General features: G+C 41.6%; 1 protein-coding gene across 6 annotated transcripts in view; it reads left to right on the top strand.

The window, feature by feature from the left end:
- Positions 1 to 22,431, top strand: part of MED13L (mediator complex subunit 13L) — a 168,690-nt gene that overhangs the window by 79,116 nt on the left and 67,143 nt on the right. For all 6 annotated transcript variants that reach the window (XM_072351113.1, XM_072351112.1, XM_072351116.1 and 3 more), the window contains 2 exons: positions 3,336 to 3,420; positions 7,702 to 7,785. In XM_072351113.1, the coding sequence (XP_072207214.1) occupies positions 3,336 to 3,420; positions 7,702 to 7,785 (169 nt within the window). The remainder of the gene's footprint in view (positions 1 to 3,335; positions 3,421 to 7,701; positions 7,786 to 22,431) is intronic.

Here is a 22,431-nt window from a genome sequence, read left to right as displayed (position 1 = left end):
AAAACACTTCTTTTAAGAAGCTGAAAAATTCACACTTCTCTTAGGATCCATATGCTTCTTTAGCGTTTTATCTCTGCTGAATTCTAAGAGTGTATGGTGAGAACGATATAGTAGGGGCAGTTTATAGACATCAAGTAAATGGCAGAGATAGCATCGTAGTATCTTTTATTTTTTCCTCAGAATCCGGATTTTTAGAGACTGAGTAATAATAGATTTAGCTATAGATTTAGTTGTTTATTTTGGGAACTTATTTCACTTCAAACAAACACATGCTGCAATTGCTTATCTGTGTAACAGATAGTTCAGCAATGGCTTTATATACCCAGGTAGTGTAGACTCTAAGAACAGTGTAGATATTTAATCCTGTAATAAGGAGGTAATTTTATGCTATTGTGAGGACTGGACACTAGCTATTGTTCTGATGCTCTGGTATTTTTAAAGCTATTGAAGAAATGGAATGTTTAAGGTGGTGACCACGTTAGTTATTGGAGTTGGAAGGAGCAACACAAAGCCATTAGAGACTGCTTGGTTCCACCTGCCTGGCACTGCCTTCTAAAGCAACTATTGGGCAGTTTTGTTGCTGCTTCTGCAAACCCTCATGTCCATGGCAGAAGCAGCAGGGCAGTAGGCACCTGCTCTCTTGTGCTTTTTCTCTTACCCAGTCTTTGCTTGGCTCCTGCCCTAATTTCTTTTTAATTTCTATATAAGATGGCTTTCACAGCTGTTGTGTAGTGTCATATTGGCTGCCTCTGAAGAGAAATTTTTCTGCTCTAATAACAGAATGTATGTTTAAGACTGGATATGGGTGTTTGGTGCAGATATGTTTCTGGACTGGTACAGCACCTGCTTTCTGTAGCCGTGGGCCTGAGAACGCTGCCATGCAGCGCTGAAAGAGTCCTGGGGACTCAGGTTGAAAGCAGGCTCAAGAGCCTTACTTACAAATCATTGTGTAGACAGACAGCAACAATTATTTCCCAGTCTTCAATCTGTGTAAGGAATTTAAAATATTCAACTGCTAAAATCTAAATATATTGTTACAGCGTGAGAAACCTTGCAAATGGTGCAGATTGTGAAAGCCATCGCACTTTGCCAAGCTTATCACCGCTCTCCATTCGCAATTTGGAGTTGTGATCTGTTGCAGTTATTTAAGGCTTTGTGTGATGAAGAGTGAATCAGGAAGCTGGAGTGCAGGAAAGTGCCACGCTGCAGATCTGATCCCCCTGGCCACCTTTTATTATATAGGAAAGTGTCTATAACGACATCATAGAACATCCTGGGTTGTAAAGGACCACAAAGATCATCCAGTTCCAGCCCCCTGCTATGTGCATGGTTGCCAGCCACCAGACCAAGCTACCCAGAGCCACATCCAGCCTGACCTTGAATGCCTCCAGGGATGAGGCATCCACAGCCTCCTTGGGCAACCTGTTCTAGTGTGTCACCACACTGAGTGAAAAACTATGACGTCTGCTGCCCTGCACAGCCAGACCTTCTCCTGAGCATAGTGTAACAGGAGCACAGCTGGGTCACTGTGTGAAGAGAGGTGATGGAAGAGGAGCAGGGCTGCAGAAAAGCTGTAGCAGGCACAGCTAATGGGGCAAAGAGAACACCAGTAATGTCAAGCACCTTGTGAATTGCTAGCAGTGTTCTGTAGAGTTGTGTCAGTTTTATCTCGTAAAGCACAAAGCAGTACGATCTGGTCTTATTTCTTCTGGAGACAATGGCAAAATTCAACTATTAGGAAGCAGTTTTGAGAGGTGGAAAGAGCTATTCTTTGAGTCCCATTCAGTCTGTTGTGTGTACCTGGGACTGGAAAAGAAAAAAAAAAAAAGAGGGATAGTGATCCATGATTGGGAACATCAGAACTGGCTGCAAGAAGTTCCCTGGGAAAGTATGGAGTGCATTCAGGTCTATCATTTTGCTTGAGGTTTTTAATGCAGATACAGAACTTGTTTTTGGCACTGATGCTCTGATGGGATTAGTGTGAAATTTGAGCGCTGCCCAGTGCTGTGTAATAGTAAGTTTGTTGTACTGAACTTTATTGAAACATGGATTTGCGTAGAAGTGAAATCAGATTGTGGTATCTCTCATACTTTAGCACGTAATTTCTTAGCTGGTGTACTTCAGAGTGGTTTAGTTTTGGGGTGCAGTGTTCAGTAGGGTGACATGGGTGCTAAGGTGTTCGGTCTGTACAAGGTGAGAGATGCCGTTACCAACATGCGCGTATCATAACATCCCATGTTCGCAGCCACGTACCTTAAGGTTACTGTGAGAAGCAGAATACTGAACGTTGATGTGTTTGGGGGCTTGGAAGCTGCAGTTTGGAGACTGTTGGCAATACTAATAGCTTTTATAGAGGAAAAAGTTTAGAGTAAGCTGTAGGTAGATGATAATCTCTGCATGGTAGACGTGTTGTTGGAAAGTTCCATCCTTTCAGTTGGCCAAGGAGGGCCGTTAAGAATTCAGTTCTTATCGTGTTGCCAAATTTTCTCTGCATTTCAAACGATGGACAGGGCATTCCTAATCAGTTGAGATGACAGAACTCAAATAACAAATCCACTTTCCTTGACAAGGTTATTTCACAGTTTGCATTTACTCTGACAGAGGTTAAATCTTTTTGCAGCCAGGAGGTGCAGATCCTGGTACAGATTGCCTTTTACTCTTGGTAGGTCTAGAATTCAGCAGCACTGCCATAAGGGCAGCAGGTATTACTGAGGTTTGTGAATCCTTCACGTTCTCATTCCAGTGAGTAGTTTATGCTGCGCTCACCTGTGAGATATCTGTAGTGTTTTCTACTCCCATAAATCTCTGCAATTGTGAGATCAAGTTTTCAGATTTTAGTCTGGAAGAAAAAACTGCTGTGCATTTTCACTGCAATATTATCAGTCACTGGAGTGGAGGAACCTCACTTGAGCTTGACAGTGAAAGTTCAGTAGAGTTCTTCAATGCTTTTAAGTTGTGTAAATAGATTTTAAAACCTTTAATGATTCACTTCGTTTCTTGTTGTCTGCATCAGCACAGAAATTCCAAAGGATCTGTCGGCAGTTGTGGCACAGTATGGTCATAAGTTCTTCACCCCCTGCTTTTAATATTGAATCCTTTCCTACCAACAAATGTGTTTGCTTTTATGGAGTTTTGTTGGCTTTGTTGTTTTATTTTTCCCCCACCATTTAAATTCAAAGTTGTTGTCTTTAGCTAGTAACGTTTACATGTCCTTTGGCACAGTGTCAGTGGTTGAAATAACTTCACAAAACATGCTGCTATGGGGAATTGGAGTTATGTTTAGTGCAAATGTCTGTCCTCTGTTCTGAGCATGTTGATGTTTGTTTGTTTTGTAGTGGTGGAAGAAGGACTGTGGGAGAATGGTCTTTCCTATGAGTGTAGGACCCTGCTCTTCAAAGCGATTCATAACCTTCTGGAAAGGTAAGAAACACTTTATTGCATTTGAATGTTTCATTTTTACATTGAACAAAATTCAGGATATTTATGTACCATTTATATTATCGATCTTAACATCGATTTTTTTAGAAGTAGAAGTTCACTGCAAAAATGTGAGAGAAATGAATTTCTGAAGTCAATTAGTCTGGTAATACATCATAAAGGGCTGTGCAGACTAAATACTTGTACAACAAGTAACATCAATATATTTGTCTGCTTGTGTTCATGCTGGGGAGCTGTTTCAAAAGGTTAAAAAGTTTATAGAGAGGAGTGCTTACAGAGTATAATTATATCTGACCCCTAACCCCTTTGAGATTAAATAGTACACATCTTAACAGCTGTTACTAAAAGACCCTAACTCCGTTCTTCCAGTCATCCTAATGACATGCATGTTACCACTTGGCTCAATTTGTACACAATATTTGGAGGGCAGTTACAGAGTTCTGACTGCCCTAGTGTGAATCTAGCATTGCTTTCTTTTGTCGTCATTATATGTATATAGTTTGGCTACAGTTATTCTGTGATTAATTAGGATACTTGAAGCTTTTTTTCCCTTAAGCCAGCTAGCAGCTCTTAAGCATGCTGAAGACAAGCTTCTTTGTTAGTCCTTCATGACACTGCTGCTAGACTTGTGCATTTCATTCCTTCTCTGATGCTGCAGTTCCTCAGGTCTTCACCATCTTCCTATGTTATATTTCAGTTCTTTTTATGTATTTTTAGATCTCAGGTTTAAGCGTCATTAAACTTTCCCCCACACTTTTTGAATAATAGAATAGAATAGAATGCATCTTTCTTGTACCACTGTGTTATAGTTTATTTGCAGGATGTAGCAAGACATCTTTTTCTCAGAAAGTAAGCTAATTGAAAACACTTTCATCTTGTCTCGTTTAGCATCCTGTTTGCTTTGATCTGCTTACTAGTAATCAGATTTGCATTATGTTCCTGAGGCTGTGTTTCCATGAGCATAGTAACAGTGTCCCCTTGGAGATCAGTACCTGTTTGTGCCCATAGCACGTTAACTCCTATGAGCATACACAGGTACAGGGACCAGACGTTGTACTTCTTATTTCCTGTTTCATTGCTCTTTTGGGGGATTTTAATATAAGTAGCAGACTGCTTAAAGCAAATAAAAACCAGTGAATAAAATCACAGGAATTCCGTTCTCAGTTTGGAATGGTCGCTAGTTCTGTTGTTGTCATTTTGCGGAGTGAAAAATGCATTTTACACATGCTTATTGATCTCAGGTACCCATCCTGCAGTCTTTAAAGTTGGGCTCTTAATGGATGTTCTTATTTCTTGCAACACTTGAAGCTCGTGGAGTAGTATGTATGAAGAAAACATCAGCAGCAGCAACAGACTGTACTGAGAGGGGTTGGCAGAGTAATATCATTTATATTTCTATCTATCTAGTAATATCTTTTCTGTTTCAGCTGAGAGAACATCCCTGGGGCACTGTTTCTTTCAGCAGTGGTTGTTGGCATTCTGTTGGTCAGCACATGCCCTTGGGTGCTTCTTGGAGCATCTATGGGTGCCCTGGAGTCCCAGACTTAGTCTCTTACCCAATGGCTGAGGCTGTCATGCGCCTCTCCATGGGCTGCAGCTGCTCACAGAAGCACAGGGGTTGGGAAGGACCTCAAGAGAACATCAAATCCACCTCTCCTGCTAAACTAGATCCCCTACAATAGGTCACATCAGTAAGTGTCCAGTCAGGTCTTGAATATCTCCACAGAAGGAGACTCCAGGGGGCTGGGGCTCAGCATGGTGACCTGTTCCTTGTGCAGCCTGCTCTGGTCTGGGCCAGAGGCCGTTAGTTGTAAGATTTATAATGCACCTGTTGTCAAGGTGACTGCAGGGATGGATGACCAAATATCTATCTATCTATTAGCTATCTTACTTCCAGCCTGAATAAATAAACCAAGGCACAGATTGTGAGCTTTGTGCCCAGGTGAAGGTGTGGCCCTTGGGGCTGTGCAAGGCTGGGAGGAGGACGAGATCAGGAAGGGGAGGAGGCTTTATTTTTGTTTCTTAAGTACCCAGTTTATCGATCAGAAGCTCCCATTGATCAGCAGGAAATACAAATAATGATCCCCAGAGCTGAGCCTCTGTTGGCTATGTTAGAGTGTGCAGAAGCACTGCAGGCTGCTGTCAGCCTGCCCTGAAGCTCCATAGCCCTGGGGTGGCATAACGGTACTGCCTGCTGTCCCCAGCAGCTCGCTGCCTTCCTGCTCAGAAAATGTTGAGAAGATCTGAGGAGATAATACTGGTACTATATACTATTATTCAGTGCTGTTTTATAATCGTTTGTATGCCCTCATCGGATCATTTTATTTTACAAAAGTAAAGTCAGAAATACAGGAGGTCAAGTGGCAGTGTGGTGTTTTAATAGCTGTGCTGCTTGAGAAGAAAATAGCACTCAGTCTTAACGAGAGGAGCAAGCCAGAGAGTTCAGAGTATTTTATGTTTCCATGTGATTAAATAACTGCCTTTAAGTGTATACTTATCTGGGTTTATGACCAGCATTTTTTTTACTCAAGTTCATTGTTATGGCTTAGTGCTAAGGGCTCCAGTTACTGCTGGGTGCTTATGGAGCAAAACCTAATTCAGTGCTGTCATTAATTGTTCACTTGGCCAAATCTTTGAGATCTGTGTCTCTGCAATCACGCTTTGCGCTTCATATCGGATTATGACTTGAACAAGGTGAGATTCAGCTCAGCGTGTGTGAGGGATGGCTCATTTTTAAGGCCAACTTTGCCCATGAAGTCTCCTTTCTGGGAAATTAGCATTCGCTTGAGGCAGTTAAGCCTGCTGTCTAGAGACATGATCATGTGGCATGAAAAGTCTATTGGGGGGGGGGGGGGGGTTAAAATTCTTACTAGTAAAGATTCTTTTCTTTAGGCATCTGATATAAACCCTACTTCCTTTGTTTTTATGAAGTGTGCTGACAGCGAAAGGCTTTCAGACAGCAGCTCTTTCCTAGGGAAACACTGAAGAATTTCTTCTTTTCTGCCAGCACAAGAGCAATGTCATTAGATCTTCGGTGGTTTAGCTTCCAAATTCAGTTTCGGATATTGAAATACTTGATTGGAGTGGATTATTTTTACTCGAATAGAGAAATGGTGTAGTTAGAATATTCTTCAGCACGGTTTTAATTTCTGCAAACCCTGCTAAGTTTATACAAAAGAATTAGGAACAGGCTGGCAACTACATTGTTCCATTTCCTATCTGTTTAAGTGTGCATTTAAAATATACAACACAGTTTTTCTAAGTTTGGAAGAATGTGCTTTCTTGGATCACGTGGTGTGATTCCTTTTGGTTCGTCTGTAACAACTGCAAGAGAGATAAATGGCTGGAGAGCTCTGAAGAATGGAGAGGTGTCCTTCTTCCATCCAGTGAATGGAATGCTATTTGGGTGTGAAACACAAACAGAAAGCTTGTATATTGCCTGTAATTTGTAAAACGGGTATGATATGAACCTCTAGCAGCAATCAACCAGTTTCTTGTTTCCAAAACTTGTCATGATTAATGCACAAAGTGTATTTAAGTTGTTTTGGCATATTGCATGTGGGATTTATTGGTACAGGTGGACGTAGAAAGTCATCAAGCGCATCTTCAGCTCATCAGCCTAAACTGATTATTCATCACTTTGGATTCTCCCCGCTTTTTTCAAAGCCACAGAGTCCACCATTCCTGGCAGTATGTTTTGCTGCAGAGAGGTTTTCTGAGAGAGGAAACACTATCATAGCTACAAGACCTGAAATAATGCTGTGGATCTTGTGAATAGAAAATGGTTCATTGTTAATTTTGGGTTAACGTAATTTCCTGTCATTTGTATTCCGTTACTAGTTTATACTGTCATTTTTGTGTGACACATACAGGAATGTGTGTTCTTTGTCATGGAGTCTCAGAGAAACGCAGTATAGAAAAGAACACGTTCTGCAAATGGCCTTTATTCAAGATGGGGGGGGTTGAAAAATAAGGCAGTGCATCATTCAGCCAAAAAAGGATGGTGTGGAAGAGATTCAGTCAAAGAGGAGGGCAGAATGTGCGTGTGAATATCTGCATTAGTGCCTGTGTCATGGGACTGCATGGTGACTGCTGTGACCAGTGTGGGGAATATACGTGGAGCTCTGAACCCAGAGCTGCTGAATTGGTTTCAGAATGAGGGAAGACCAGCTGTTTAATCTCCTTCTATTTACTGTCTTCCAATACTGCTTTTAATTACATCTTAGGATGTAACTAGTAATTGTTGATGTAATTATTTTCTAGGTGCTTAATGGATAAAAACTTCGTGAGAATTGGAAAGTGGTTCATAAGACCCTATGACAAGGATGAGAAGCCTGTCAACAAAAGGTGAGGTGATCTTTTTAACAAGTACTGTTCTTGTCAGTGTTATATTTCACATGTCAATAAGCTGGTGCTGCCTTTTGTGGATTGTTTTCCACCTTATTTATCATATAACAAGTTAAAACATAGACACTGTTCACATCAGTAATACACGGGAAGTAATTAAATAATTTCAGAACTGCTGGTGATGACACTTTTGAGATGAAAAGTGAGCAGAGTGTTTGGCTTTTGGTTTCACTTTATTTTCTGGATATTTTTTAATAGCGTCCACCTGTTACTCTTATTATCCAACAGCATTCCAGCTATTTGCAACAAATGATTAGAATTTCTGGATGCTTTCCCTCAACCTGAGATTTTAAGCAGTAAATTAAGTAGTGTGTAAGTTTATTGAAAGTTGCCAGCCTTGATGTACAGCTTTCAGTGATGGGGCATGCTGACTTTGGCTGGTGGATATGATTCTCTTGCAGCAGGAGAAGCGTGGAAAGGGGTGACTGTCTGCACTCTCTCACTGCTGTTTCCTCTCCCAGCGTTAAAGGTTACGATGTGCTCAGATCTTCTGGTACTTGCATTTATAGTCTTCGGCTAAACAACTTCTGTCAAGAATAATCTGAGTTAAGCTGAAACACAGATTTTCTAACGGGAATCATTTTGACAGAACTGGGTTAGGAAGTGACTAAACATGCAGTTATGCTGGGAGATTTGAAGGTAATGAGCAAGTGGAGAGGAGATGGGGTGGCAACTTCTTCTTTCAGCGTAGCTAATCACTGCAGCGTGACTGAGGGCAGCTGTAGGTACAGGTGGAAATCAGTCTGTAGCTCATACCCTCTGCCTCATCTCACTGTCTTGCTGTTGGTACAATGAAATATTACAAAGCATTGCCTGCATTCTGTGACAGATTGTGTTAACCATGGCCATGTAAACAGAAGTTGTCCTTAAGATACACTGTAGTAATTAGATGTGAGTTCATTATATTTGTAAAAACTGAAAGCTTCAATTTAATGTGAGGATCTCTCTTTAGCACTGTTTACACTCTTTGTAGTTTGGCAGAGCTGTGCAGTAACTTCTGTGACTTCACTCTCAGCTAACAACAAGAAGCTGCTGAAACAGACAGTTTTGTCCATGTCTTCCTATGTCCTGGCTGGATGTAACCCCCGCTGCCCCCTCGCATTTTCTCTGCTCCTTTTCTCATCACAGCAATATCTAATCTTCTGGAAGATGAGCTCCCAGAAGTGGCACTGGTTGGGCACTGGATTGGTGCTGGGTACTTGGTTTGGTATTACTGGAAAAGCGAGACAGCTCCTTTCAGCAAAAGCTGTTTGTTTTATCAACTTCACTGGAGCCTTAGAACACAAATGAAATGCATTTGTGATCCTCGTGTTTATTCCTGGTGTGCGACAGTCTGGGAACTGAAGCATCTGATGCAGTAGACGACGTCTGTCAAACAGCAGCAGCGCTGACACAGAGGGGAACGTTGCTTTAGAATTCTGGGAAGCTAGCAGGTTCTGTTTAGTTACACATATGTGATACCAAATCACTCGTACAGTGCGTTGATCTGCAGGGGATCTTTATGTTGGTTTGTCATGTATGTACAATATACACATAACTTGTTTTAGAGGAGATAGCATTGCAGAAATTAATGTTGAATGCTGAAGTGATATTTAAATTATTACTGTATATAAAATGGCATTTTTATAGGGCGTTTTGGGCTTAATGAGTGGACTCTTGATTTCAAGAAGACAATAATTTGTATTGGGTTTTAATTAATGAAATTGTCATTATAGATCCTATGGATGTACAGAGTATTTTTATTTATTTTTAAGAGCATTTATGGCCTAATTTGAGATCGCTTTTGTGTTATTTGAGGTTGGTAATTTTCTGTTGTAACCATGTCATTGGAATTGTCTGATCTTCCTGAGAGGTGGGGTACAGACTACAGAAGATGGCAGTAAGGTCTGTATCAGACAGTGGCAATAACAGCAGGAGGCTTTGAGGACTAATTTGTCCTGACTTTTAATTTAATCTCTTGTGCTTTTTTTTCCTCTCCGTCTCAGTACGGCACAGTAAACTGTCTTTACATAAAAGCATTAAGGTTTATTCCACATAAAGTCATTGTGAGACTCCTGCTCTAAGCAGCGGCTTGTAGGTAGCTCAGTAAGGAGCAGTTGTGAGATGAGCAGGCCAGCTGCAGGGGGTAGGTGTTTTAGCACTGCTGATGGTAATGCTTTCATGGCTGTGAAAAGTGATGTAAAATACAGTAACTAAACCCATGTAAATATATAAAATACCAGAAATCAGTTGAGGTCTGTGCACTGATTAGGTTGGAGATTGGGACCGTTAAATCACATTGGAAATGTATGCAGTGTTGTCCTTGGCTGGGAAAAGGTGTGTGTACGCACATTTTTTTCCCCCCTGTTTTGAATGCATGAAAAACTGATCAGATGTCATTTGGATACAGAAATGCAGGCGGCTCTGCAGTCTGGATTTACACTTCAGGCAAAGTTAGTCTTCAATCTCAGAAATCCCGGATGACCAAGTTCATCTCATCAGTGTATTCAGTGGGTCGTGGGCTGGGTGTGAGCACCCAGGGAAGGAGAAGAGCTCATGCAGCTGGCGCTCACGGAGCAAATCCATTCAGGGCCTGTGATTTTTGTGAATGGCATTAAGGGAGAAGGGTGGGGAGATGTGAGTTGAGAATGAAGTCAAAGATGAAGTGGAGCGTGGCACTGGCTGTGACCCACTTAGTCCTGAGATGTGAAAAGGAGGCCTAGGAACAATGGGTGACCTTCTTGGGCAGCGTGAGGAACAATGTGCCAGATGAATTCTTCTGCTCTGCTGAGACGTGAGGGAACAGCAGAGGGAGTTAAGATCCGTATGCAATTGTTCTGCTTGCAGTGGGATCCAGATGCTTTTGACAGGAGATTTAGCGCGGTGCCTGTGAGTTCTCTTTCCCAAGCATCCTTTTTGTTGGTAGCACTAGTTAATAGTAGGTGTCGCTTGCTACATTACGCTACATGGTTTATTGTCTGTTCTACATCAGTGTGTATCTGAAATATGTTCCCAAGTGACTGCTGAAGAATGCTAACCTTGCTTATTCATCATCACAACTGATAGAAGGATCTGATAATGCTTTCTGCTGTGTTCACAGTCGCTTCCCAAGTTTTGCATGGGGATTTTGGATTGCACTGCTACAAAATCTTAAGAATGTGAGATTGTTTTTTCCCCTCAGTAACAGTCTTATTTCAAGGTCTTAACTAGTGATTTTAGCATCTGTGTTGTTGGTGTGTAGTAGAAGATTGGGAAATAAATCAATTTATATTGAATTGCATGTGCAACTTAAAAAGAAATTAAGCTATTTTTTAAATGACATGCATAACTGGTGGATCCACTCCCCTTTTCCAAGTCTGAGTGTTCTTGCTTTTTCTTTTTTATTTTTTTCAAGAGATGTTCCATCAGTAACGTACTTGGGAGTACTTCTCTCATTACAAGAAGTACCTTTTCTCATTACTAGGAGAGGGATCTGTAAGGTCAGTGTTTCAGTAGCCACGTTGCCTTTCATGCACTTGAAGCAGTGCAGGTGGAGGAGCAAGGTGCAGCTAGGCTGCTGTGAGATAATACCGTGCTGTCATTTCAGTTTCCAGTCAAATGTTTGTTGGTTACTGTTCCATGTGACAGTTGATCCTCCTATGGCACTGGTAGAAGTCTCTTAATTACAAGCTCACAGTGTCCCACTAAATAAACTATCCTATACTTTCACATGTCAGCTCCCTCCCAAGGTTTGAGCCCTTGGAATTTCCCTGTCTTAGCAGAGTTCAGTCAGTACATCTGCACCTCTGCTTTTTGCAAGCACCACAGTGGGGCACTGATGAGTGCCATGGAGAGTTGAGTGCTGCAGGTGCTTCAAGAACTCAAAGCAGTGCTTGGAAATCATTGGTGCCTTGGGTTTGCTAGAAGAGTTTGTAGGACTTAGCCCAGGAATAGGTCTGATCAGTGATAGCACTGCTGGCATTGAGCATTGTTTCTGGGTAACGCTGCAAGCTACATTCTTTTTGCCACGCTAAGAGCTCGTGTCAGGCAGTTCTTCATCTGGTTTAGTGGGCATCAGCATCAGGTTTAGTGGGCCCTGGGGAAAGCTGCAGTGAGGGGCCAGGAGAGCCTGGAAATGAGTAGCACCGATGCTGCATCCGCTGCTGAGGTTGGGCTGTGTTGTGTGGCATTGCTCAGATAATGTCTTCTGGCAAATGTTATCAAGGTGATTCATTAAATAATGGCATCAATGAGTAGAAGCATTGCAAAACAAGTTTGACTGTTACATTATTATTTTTTTTTTTTTAATGGGATTTGAATGGAAATTGATGGTTCACGTGCAGTGCTGTCAGAGGGGTTCCATTAAAAAGGGACTTTTTGTTTTTAACATCTTTCTTAAATCCCACAGAACCATTCAAATAGTTTTGATTCTTATTCTCAGAAATCTGATTTCTGCATTTGTATTTTAGCGGTGTAAAAAAGATTGCAGTGATGTGGTCATGTTCTTGAAAGCAGTGGTACTGCAGCAGTTTGCAGTGTGTACAGCACACTGAGCCCTACCAGCAGCCTCACAACTGAGGAAAGGCTCACAAGGAGAGCAGTCTGATTTAATTCTAAATCAGGTGTGATTTATTCCTGACTTGTCAAATAAAAACAATAGAAATACTGAGTAGTGAGAAATACTGTGTATTTTTCAGAAATTATTCCCATACTCAAACAAACAAACACACAAACAGGCTTTACTATTGTAGTTGGAGAAGAGGCTTAGTTCCCAGCCAGAGGTTTTTACACCTTTGAGGTTTAAATTCTGAAAAGTAATGTTAATCTCTGAGGTTTTTTCTTGCTCTTACGGTTTCTGCACCAGGCTGCGATGTTATGTGCTGTGTGTTCGTTACATCCAAACCAGCAGCCTTGTGTACTAAAGCTGATTTTACCTTCCAGCATTGGGTAATGCAACCGTGGGAATGTCTTCACGTTTAGCCAAAGGAGTTGGTACAAAATACAGATACAGTAAACTTAAGTGTTTTTAATGCTGTTATTAAGGTAATTTGGAAAAACAGTATTCGAAGATAATGGTTTAAATTCTTATGACCTGCTATGTGCCACTGATAACCTTGGGCTGTTGGTGCCTAAATTCAGGAATCCTGCATGCAAAACTCTTGAGGATGTCAGCACACACTGCATAGGAAAAAAGGCAGTGGGGACTGTAAGCCTTGAGGTGCTTTATTACCATGGTAAATTCCTAGGTGAGCTATAAATTCAGTAGGGGTATTCTCTGCTCAGTGGCTTGGTATTTTTTCATTCGGTAATGAAAATAATAAAACAATGTTTTGAAAAAGCTGGAAAGGACTGTCACCGTACTGTAAAATTTTCATAGAGCATATGAAATATCCTGCCCAGCTTGTGCTCTCCGTGTTGCCGTATGCTGTGGCACTTAGCCACAACTGTTAGATTTTACGAATGTCCTGCAGTAAATGAAAACAGAGCCTTGATGGGTGCGCTTGTAGCAAGTATTGCTGAGGGCTGCTTCCTTCCTGGAATGACCCAACCTTTTCATTTCCCTTTCCTGGGGTAAAAGCATTAAAAAAGACAGTGACAAAGCAACCCCAGGCACGGATTCTTCCATGTCTGTTGACCCTTGCCAGTCAAGATGAAGTCCCAGGAATATCAGAGAGACTCCCTACGTGGGGTCACTGGAAGATGTCACAGGAGCAGTGCTTCTAGTATGCTGTGTGTATCCACTTCTGCTAATTCAATTGATGCTGCAGGGTGTCTTACACAGTTATTTGCTGAAGGCTTGGAGCTGAGCCAGACAGCCAAGATAGAGTGGGAAGGCTGTTGGTAGGTGTGCTGTTTGTTCCACCTTTGCAAGCCTACCCCTGTCTTGATAGCAGGGGTTATACTATTGCACCTGCACCTTTGTATGGACGCAGCATTATCTCAAAATGAGGCTGCTGCTTGCTTGCCAAACAAAATTTATTGAGGTCACCACTTTTGCTGTCTTTGGGTATATGGTGATATAAACCAGAACCCACAGAAGTTGGTAATGAGTATCAATTACATTTAGGATTTTGTAGATAAGGATCATTTTACTGATGTAGTGAATGCAAATGAACAGACGTGTAGAAAGCTGCTCTTCTCATCTTTTGTTCTGGGCTTTTGTAGCACTTTGTCTTGAGCTTCTTATTTGCAAGCAGCATTTATTTCATGTTCAAATGCTTACACATGTAAGGCTATTGGCATGCCTACGTGTACCCCAAATATTTGCATAATGTAATATAATTGAAACTGTGTTATTTTTCACACTTGATCACTTTTCAAAAAATAATTATTTGAAGATTTGAAATGTTTGTGTCTGGGCTATACAGACAGCAAGTTGTTAAAGGAAAGCATGGTTATGTACCTCTATTGTCTGCTTCTTTTTAGTTATTTATATTTATCTAGTTTAGAAGTGACTGCGTATCTACATGAATTGTTTGGAACTTCAATAATTATATATGAAGCCTGGCTTAATCAGGACTTGGTGACCAATTAGCAAAGTCCTACTAATGTTTAAGCTCCTTTTCTCATTATGCGTTTGCTATTGGCACTGTATATAAAGGATAAACTAAGTGCCCCTGATGTGCTGTTAATTAGATTTGTCAGGGCTCCCAGTTGTACTGTCTGCCAAACACAAGTGTTGTCACTTACTGTATCAGTAATGAATTGACTTAAGGGCTTTTGTAGATATTTAGAGGGCCTTAGCTTTGAATACTTATTTTGTTGTAGCGCTCTCATCGCAGTTACCGCTATAGCTCTGCTTCCTACATTCCAAAAACTTGCACAAGCAGCATCGGCTGTCTTGAAGGTCTGAATATCAAGCTGCATTTTGTGCTTAAACTGATTTAAAATCCTCGTAGGCAGCAGGTGGCCTTTAGAGTTCTGGGAAAACAGTGGCACTGTATAGGATTTGTGTTGAGTCCAACTCAGAAGTGAAATGCACTTCTTGGTGTTCCCAAATGGAGCTGATTACTAAAGCCAAAAAATCTTCAATCTTTCTCCAAAAACTAGAAAGAGAGATTGAAAGGAAGAAATTCCATAGAATTATTTCAGCCAGCAGTATTATTTTTCATTAATTTTCACGGTGTTTTTATACCTTTGTAAAATTAAGTTAGTGTTGAACAACAGGTTTTGAAGTACAGCTTTGTTTCAGAAGGAAGTTATCTGGGTTTTTCATTTCCGACAGTGCTCCCTGACACTTAGATTCACTTAGACTTTTTTGCTAACCTTTAATGTCTGAAGACACAGACTGAAATGAAACTGAACTACTGTGGGTTTGATTGCTTGTAGTGTTGTTTTTTTTCCCCCATATTGCCACTACGGAGCCATCTCATTCTTAGTTAATCTATCTGATAGCAAACCTCCAGGTATTAATGACACTTGCAATCTTGCACGTTGCAGCTGGCCAAAATGACCATTTCTGTCTCTCTTCTTTCCCCAAATCCTTTCCCCAAACCTCTCAGGTTTGCCTGTTTGCAGCTCCAAGGAGTTCCCTCCAACACGAGCGGCAGCAGGCAGAGTGCCAGCACTGTGTGCTCTGTGCAGCAAGCATTCCAAATGCTGCAAAGTGTTGTTGTCATCTGTGCTCAGTACAAGGGAAAGCAGAGCAGAGGAAAGCTACCAGGCTGACATTGTGCAGTCACGTTGCTTGGTTAGGAAATCACGCGGCGATGCGATATGAACGGTCTGTTCTGTGACTGATGTTGCATCAAATAAGCTATGGAAATGCTTTTTTTTTTTTTTAAAGAGTAACTGTCTGGAGCCATTTATAAAGAAGAGAAAGCTGAATTACACTATTTGGAATCCCTTTAATGTTTTGGCTTATTAAACTTCCTGATTTGAGGTAGTGGCATTCTTCTAAAGTAGCTTCTCTTTAGTTTTGAGTTACTGCTAGTTTAGGAGATGGGGGAACTTGAATGAATGCTGGCTAATATTGTGATATAAGTAAGACTCTATTATTCTTCTGCATAAAAGTAGTAATCTAAGTAATGCTGTTCTTCCTTCTAATAACGAGCTGGTGAGCTGTAGGCCATCCTTTTCATGACTAAAACAAGCGTTGCACAGGACCAATCTGCTGATGTACAGTAATTAGAGTGGATGCTTCTTAAAATATATCATCGTTAATGAGCTTTGTTAGCTTCCACTTCCCTGGCAACTGAGTAAAGCAAAATTAGAGTATGTTGCCAGTCCATTGCTGTAAGTACAGAAATAATGCTGCTGGGTGCTTTGAGTCACCTCTCCTCACCTCTTCCCTTCTGTTTGCTTCTGAAGGTTGTTCTTTGTCCTGCATATCACTGTAGCTGAACTCTGTTCTGAGCTCAGTAATATGACTCCCATCTACAAGAAGAGCGGGGCCATAAGGAGGGTCCAGGGGACTACAGGCTTGTCAGCCTGTTTTTGGTACCAGGGAAGGTTGTGGAGCAAATCATCTTGGGTGAGCTCACACGGCACGTGTGTGGTGTCCAGGGGATCAGGCCTAGCCAGCATGGGTTCATGAAGGTCAGGTCGTGCTTGACCAACCTTATCTCCTTCTATGACTGGGTGACCAGACTGGTAGATGAGGGTAAGGCAGTTGATATAGTCTACCTTAGACTTCAGCAAAGCCTTTGACATGGTCAGTATTCTCCAGGGGAAACTGTCTGCCTGTGGCCTGGACAGGTATACCCTTCTTTGGGTAAGGAACTGCCTGGAGGGCCATGCTCAACAGGTAGTGGTTAATGAAGTTAAGTCCAGCTGGTGACCCATTACAAGTGGTGTCCCCCAGGATGTGCCCATCTTGTTTAATATCTTTATTGATGACCTGGATGAGGGGATTGAGTGTACCCTCAGTAAGTTTGCAGATGACACCAAGTTGGGAAGTGGTGTCGGTCTGCCTGAGGTTAGGGAGGCCCTGCAGAGGGATCTGGATAAGCTGAATTGCTGGACTGAGGTGAATGGGATGAGGTTCAACAAAGCCAAGTGCTGGGTCCTGAACTTTGGCCACAGTAACCCCATGCTGCACCATAGGATTGGGGCTGAGTGGCTGGATGACTGTGAAGAGGAAAGGAACCTGGGGTGTTAGTCAATGCTCAGCTGACCATGAGCCAACAGTGTTCAAGAGGCATCTGGATGAGGAACTATGAGATATGGTTTAGTAGCTTGTGATAGCAGTGATGATGGGAGAACGGTTGGACTAGATGATCTTGTAGGTCCTTTCCAACCTTGTGATTCTATACTTTGTTTTTAAACCAGTCCCGAAAGGGAAGAGCTGCAGTTGGAGCAGTTGTGCTTGGTGGGATGAATTTGGTCAATGTACTAAGAACCAGCTGGTCGTTATTTTCAGACGTTTTATCTGAGTGCATTGTAGCAGGTATTGACTGGGGGGGTGTAGATTTTTGCTTTCGTCTTTGATCAGTCTCAAAGTGGAAGAAGTCTGACTTTTCCTTCTGTAGAGTGGTGCACATGGGTGGGGAAGGTGCAGTTTATGCAGGCAATGTAATGAGCTGCCTGTGTACCTACCTCAGTAGGGGGTACATTGCTGAGGAGTTCTGCCCTTTGAGGCTTTCAGTCCATTCTTTCCTATGGAGAACCTTCCTGTCGTCCCGCTTGAAGTTTGTATGTCCGTCTGAACTCCAGAGAAGCAATACCAGTTCCCAGCCTGAGGCAAGAGGAAGGCAATGCGTGGAGCTGGTGGTTTCTCAAGCACAAATTCTGGGTGGTTTCCAAGTGCTCTTACTTTGATGAAGCAGCTTTGGATGTTCTGAGAGCATTCATTTACAGAGTTGAGAAACCCTGAACAAGTCAGCAAACAGTGGATAGCTTTGAAGAAAGAAAGAGGAGCTGCTGGCTGTGTGCAGAGCTCTCTTTTGGGGTTGGATAAATCCACCTGCATGGCATTCTTGCTTCTGACTTACAGTGTAGGCAGTTCTTCTTTTCACTGTCAGTCACGGCGGATGCTGTGTTTATGTTGTTTTCTTTCCTAAAAATCAGTAAACATAAAAATAGCAGCAGTAAGTCAGACTGCATTTAGTCTTGCTGGATTTTACTTTTGATAATAAAGCTGAGAATGAGTTGCCATGAAGGAAGAATGTTTTTTTGCCAGGTGGCAAAGAGCTCAGCAATCCGAGTGCAGCAAACTGATCCTCTTCATCCATAATGCGCTTCATACTGCCATCTACTGACATCACATTTTGTACTTGCAGCAGGAATACGACCATGGCTCGCATCTGTGGTGAAGTGCGTAGTCCAAACTGCTTTGTCTTGATTATACCTCTGCAGCTGTGTCATTACAATGCTTGGATCTGGGTACTGTTTTTCAGGATTTAATGTACTGCTCTTGGAAGAGCTGATGTCTGTTACAAAGTGTTTGCATTGGATAGGAAAGAGTCGCTTTAAATCTTGAAACTAGAGTTGTATGGGATTACTTCAGCTGATGTTTTGGTCAGGGTTCATCTGTGCACAGAACTGCAGATGGAAGATGCTGTGATCTCAGACACTCACGTGACAACTCCTTTGGGTCCGTGGTAATTTATAAGAACAAAACCACATGCACTGTTGGATTTAGTAATGTCTGTATGATCCTCTTCAGTGTCTGACTTTTGAAGATACTTTCTCCCCGCAGAAGTAGAATTCCCCCTCTTTTCCCCACCTCTTCTCCTTGACTTCTGGCGTAAGCTCTCAGTGGATTTCAGAGGACAGGCTCAGGTTTGAACTGAAAAGCGGTTTGAGGTGTATTCTGTAACAACTGCTACCTTTAACTTCTGCAGTGCATTACTGGACCGACAAGCCAACAATACCAGGATATTTAGGCATACATTGAAACTTGCATGGAGAACACTTGCACTCCCTTAATCCCCTGTTTGTTCAGTCTCAGTGTCACTGTGACAATTGACTTTCATCTTCCTCTGCTGGTGGGTAGTGTACCATGGGACATGGGAGTTCCTGCCAGGAGGTGCTCCCAGGGTTTGTGACATGGAAGGGCAAGTAAAGGGCTTAATGCTAATGGTCCCAGCAGCACTCATGGCTGAGCTCCTAGGAGAAGAATCTTGGAAGGACAAGATGGTATTGCAAGGTAGATGAAATTTCCCACCAGATAAGGGAAATTTCTGTCTTTTTTTCTTTTGTTCCTCATATTCTTCTCTTTCTGTTACCAACTGTTCATGACTAGAGGAGCTGTAAGCGTTTTTGGATGATGATATTAATGCATTTAATAATATAGCTTCTATCTGTTGACTGGAGAGAAAATCCCCACTGAAGGTGAGAGAGAGAGAAGATCTGAAGAAAGATCTTAAAATGAATCTGACAGTCTAATTTATGGAATTGGATTTCTGATGCATGGAATTATCTTATTAGTCTTCACAGTACACAGAAACACACACAGTTCTGCCTAAACTGTAATTTTGATCTGATTTTCTTTTTTGAAGAGCATTTCTCTATCACAGGGAGATGTAGCTGAGTGGTTTACTGTCCCACCCAATTCCTAGGAAATGATTTAATTTAGGAGGGAGCAGAGATGCTGTCTGAAGGGCTTCAGGTCTTGTCTACTTTGGGCTCAGCCATGAGGTAGATGTGACATCCAGCAGCATAACCCTAATACTTTGGGTATTGCAGGGAGCTGCCTGCCATTATTATGCTTTTAGTTTCTTTTAAAGAAGTATACCCAGCTACTCTTCTTGAGCAGTCCTTAGTGTAAAAATCATCTCTAGTGGTTGTCAGAAGTGAAGCAGCTTAGTGAAGACCAGAAGGTCATGCCAGGAGTGCAGTGATTTTCTGTACTGATCTTTGTGGTATGACTTGACATGTTTTTGTGTTTAGTAACTGTTGGTGGATTTTTTCTTACGTGAGTTTGAGTTTGAACACACAGAAATTTAACATGGACAAATATTTAATGCTAATTAATATTGTAATTAATCTGTGCAATAAGTGGGAAAAAATCTGTTTTATTTTATTTTATTATTATTATTATTATTTTAACTTTTTGTTACCAGTGTAGTTCTGTCTCCTACTCTAAGTACACTAAGTGGGCAGTGTAACCAGCTGGTTCCTTTCTGATCTCTGTCCCTTTGCTACTGGTAGATGTCTCTACTAATAGATGGACTCCTGCACCTTTCTTTGTTCTAATGACATTCCACTAACTCTGAAGGTGTTTTGTAGTTCTTTTGCCTTGATCTGTTTTTTCACATTTTTCAGTGTCATTGCAATAGCAAAATTTGTTACTGTTTCTTCTCATTCTCTCCATGTAGCCCTAACAACATCATTCCTTTCTATACACAAAATTAAGACTAGGGCTGTGTCTCACTACTTGAAGCAGTCCCAGCAACAGAAGCGATCTCAGCAGTGGTACTGATGTAAATTTCCTCTGTATGTACATGAACAAACTAAAGGAGTAATCATAAAAATGACCAGAAATAAGCTTCTTGCTGATGGAAGTCAGGACAGCGAAAGTTCATTCTGATTTAAGGAGTTAAATATTGTAAAACAGTTGACATTGTAAAACAGAAGATATTGTACTAGCCAATGAGTTTAATTATCCCCACCCCCATTCATCACTTCTCTTTGCAAGAGATGACAGCGATACAGTTAATGGAACTACATTTCTCCTGTTATGGAGGGTGATTTCTTAATATGTAAGTACAGCAATTTTCTGTTGTGCTTCATCTTCCTAAAGACAAACCCACGTGAGCATTCACAACTTGGTCATGCGTACACTGCTAATTTAATCTTTCAGTTGAAAACTAAGGCACCGTTTTGAGGCTGGACCATCTTCGTGGAGTAGTGCATATTTGTGGAAGTACTCTTGACTTATGTATTTGTTTTTAAGAGCAGCTTCATACAGTGCTGTGTTGTCATGTCATTTGAGCAGCATTACAGAAAAAAATCCTGTGTTCCTGGAGAACAGATGGGTCAACAAACTCTTCCTCAAACCTCACACTAGTTTAGAATCTATTTCTGGTACCGTGCAAAAAACCAGCAGTGTAGAAGTTGCACTGCTTTACAGTAGGCTGCCCTGGTGTTTCCTGAGAGTGTGATGTGCCTGCTGCTGCCTGGTGTGCTTTACTTCCCTCTCCCAGTTTTGTTGCAGGCTGTGTTAATGAATCTGGATATGCGTTTCCCCTGGTACAGAGCTGAGGAGCTTGAACTGAAGAATACTTAGTTTCCACCTCATTTTTTTTCCTTTTATAAGTCCTTTGGGAAGCAGTACTTAATTGTAGATTATAGATTCATAGAATGGCCTGGGTTGAAAAGGTCCACAATGATAATCTGGTTTCAACCCCCTGCTGTGTGCAGGGTCACCAACCAGCAGCCCAGGCTGCCCAGAGCCACATCCAGCCTGGCCTTGAATGCCTGCAGGGATGGGGCATCCACAGCCTCCTTGGGCAACCTGTTCCAGTGCGTCACCACCCTCTGTGTGGAAAAACTTCCTTCTAATATCTAACCTAAACCTCTCCTGTCTTAGCTTAAAACGATTCCCCCTTATCCTGTTGCTGTCAACTCATGTTAGCAATCTTTCTTCAGTGTCTCACATTAACAGTGTTTTGGTTTAGTTGTTACATATTCAAACAATTCAGGCTTCGTTTAGATAACCAAGCCTTCCTTTCCTACTGGAGTCTGTAATTTGACCACATTCTTTTTAAAGTAGCAGTTTGCTAAAAGCCCCACTGAGCATCTATAGGAGCACAGCTAGACATGGGTGCCTGAGCACTTTGCAGTGCTCCAGCAGTTCCACCTTTCTTTGCACTTTGCAGATGCATACTGTACTGAAATTCCAGCAGTTGGATTCCTCAAGTATGAAGTTAATTTTATTTGTGACTTTACTGTTAAGCTTTTAAATATTGCTGATTATACAAGCCTCTATAAATGCCAATCAAATTAATTGTTACGTTCTGCATGGGTAGCATATTAAAGCAAATAGGTTTAAGCATTTTATAGGAAAAAGTACGCTGGAAATGTAAACATATATTAAGAAAGGAAAGATTAGATGCATGGAGCAACTGGAAGAGAGCAAGCCCTGTTTGTTAAACAGCCTGATGGCCCTGCAAGCTGACAAGCTGAACATTGTGCTGCTAAGAGTAAGCAGATCACTGGCTGATCTGTGAGAAAGGCTCAGCGTTTCTGCCTCTAAATCTGTAGGATCGTTTTTCCTTGTAGTTAAAAACCTTGAGAAACTTGATTTGGGGGCAGTTGTGGTATTTCCGTGATAGAATAGGCAGGTAGCTGCCTGTAGGGTTTCCAGACATGTTTGGACACCTTCTCTGTGCTCCTTCCAGTTGGCTTGAGGTGTATATGGGTTCTTCAAGGTGCTGCTCGGTGTTCCTTTCTGTCTTAGAGCAACTTTGAAAGGCTTTTAAAACACAGTTCCAAAGTGAGTTGGTGCTCTAAGTCCAGCAGTGAGTGAAGGCTGTTGATGCAACCCATGTTTGGGGAGGGTTAGTATTCTCAATGCCATTGAAAATGAGACTTGGACATTTTGTGGAAAGCTTTATAGAAAAACATGGCTTATGTCTCTTATTCCTATTAGGTTGCTTTCTATGGCACAAACAATTTGTATTAAAAAGGGAAAGTTCTTCTGTTCTTGAGAATAGCAATATAAATAAACATTTGTTAGTTACT

Source organism: Excalfactoria chinensis, chromosome 16 (genome assembly GCF_039878825.1).
Source record: "Excalfactoria chinensis isolate bCotChi1 chromosome 16, bCotChi1.hap2, whole genome shotgun sequence".
Lineage (NCBI taxonomy): Eukaryota > Metazoa > Chordata > Aves > Galliformes > Phasianidae > Excalfactoria > Excalfactoria chinensis.
The sequence above is the reverse complement of the archived record's forward strand: the minus strand, read 5'-3'. Positions and strand labels throughout refer to the sequence as shown.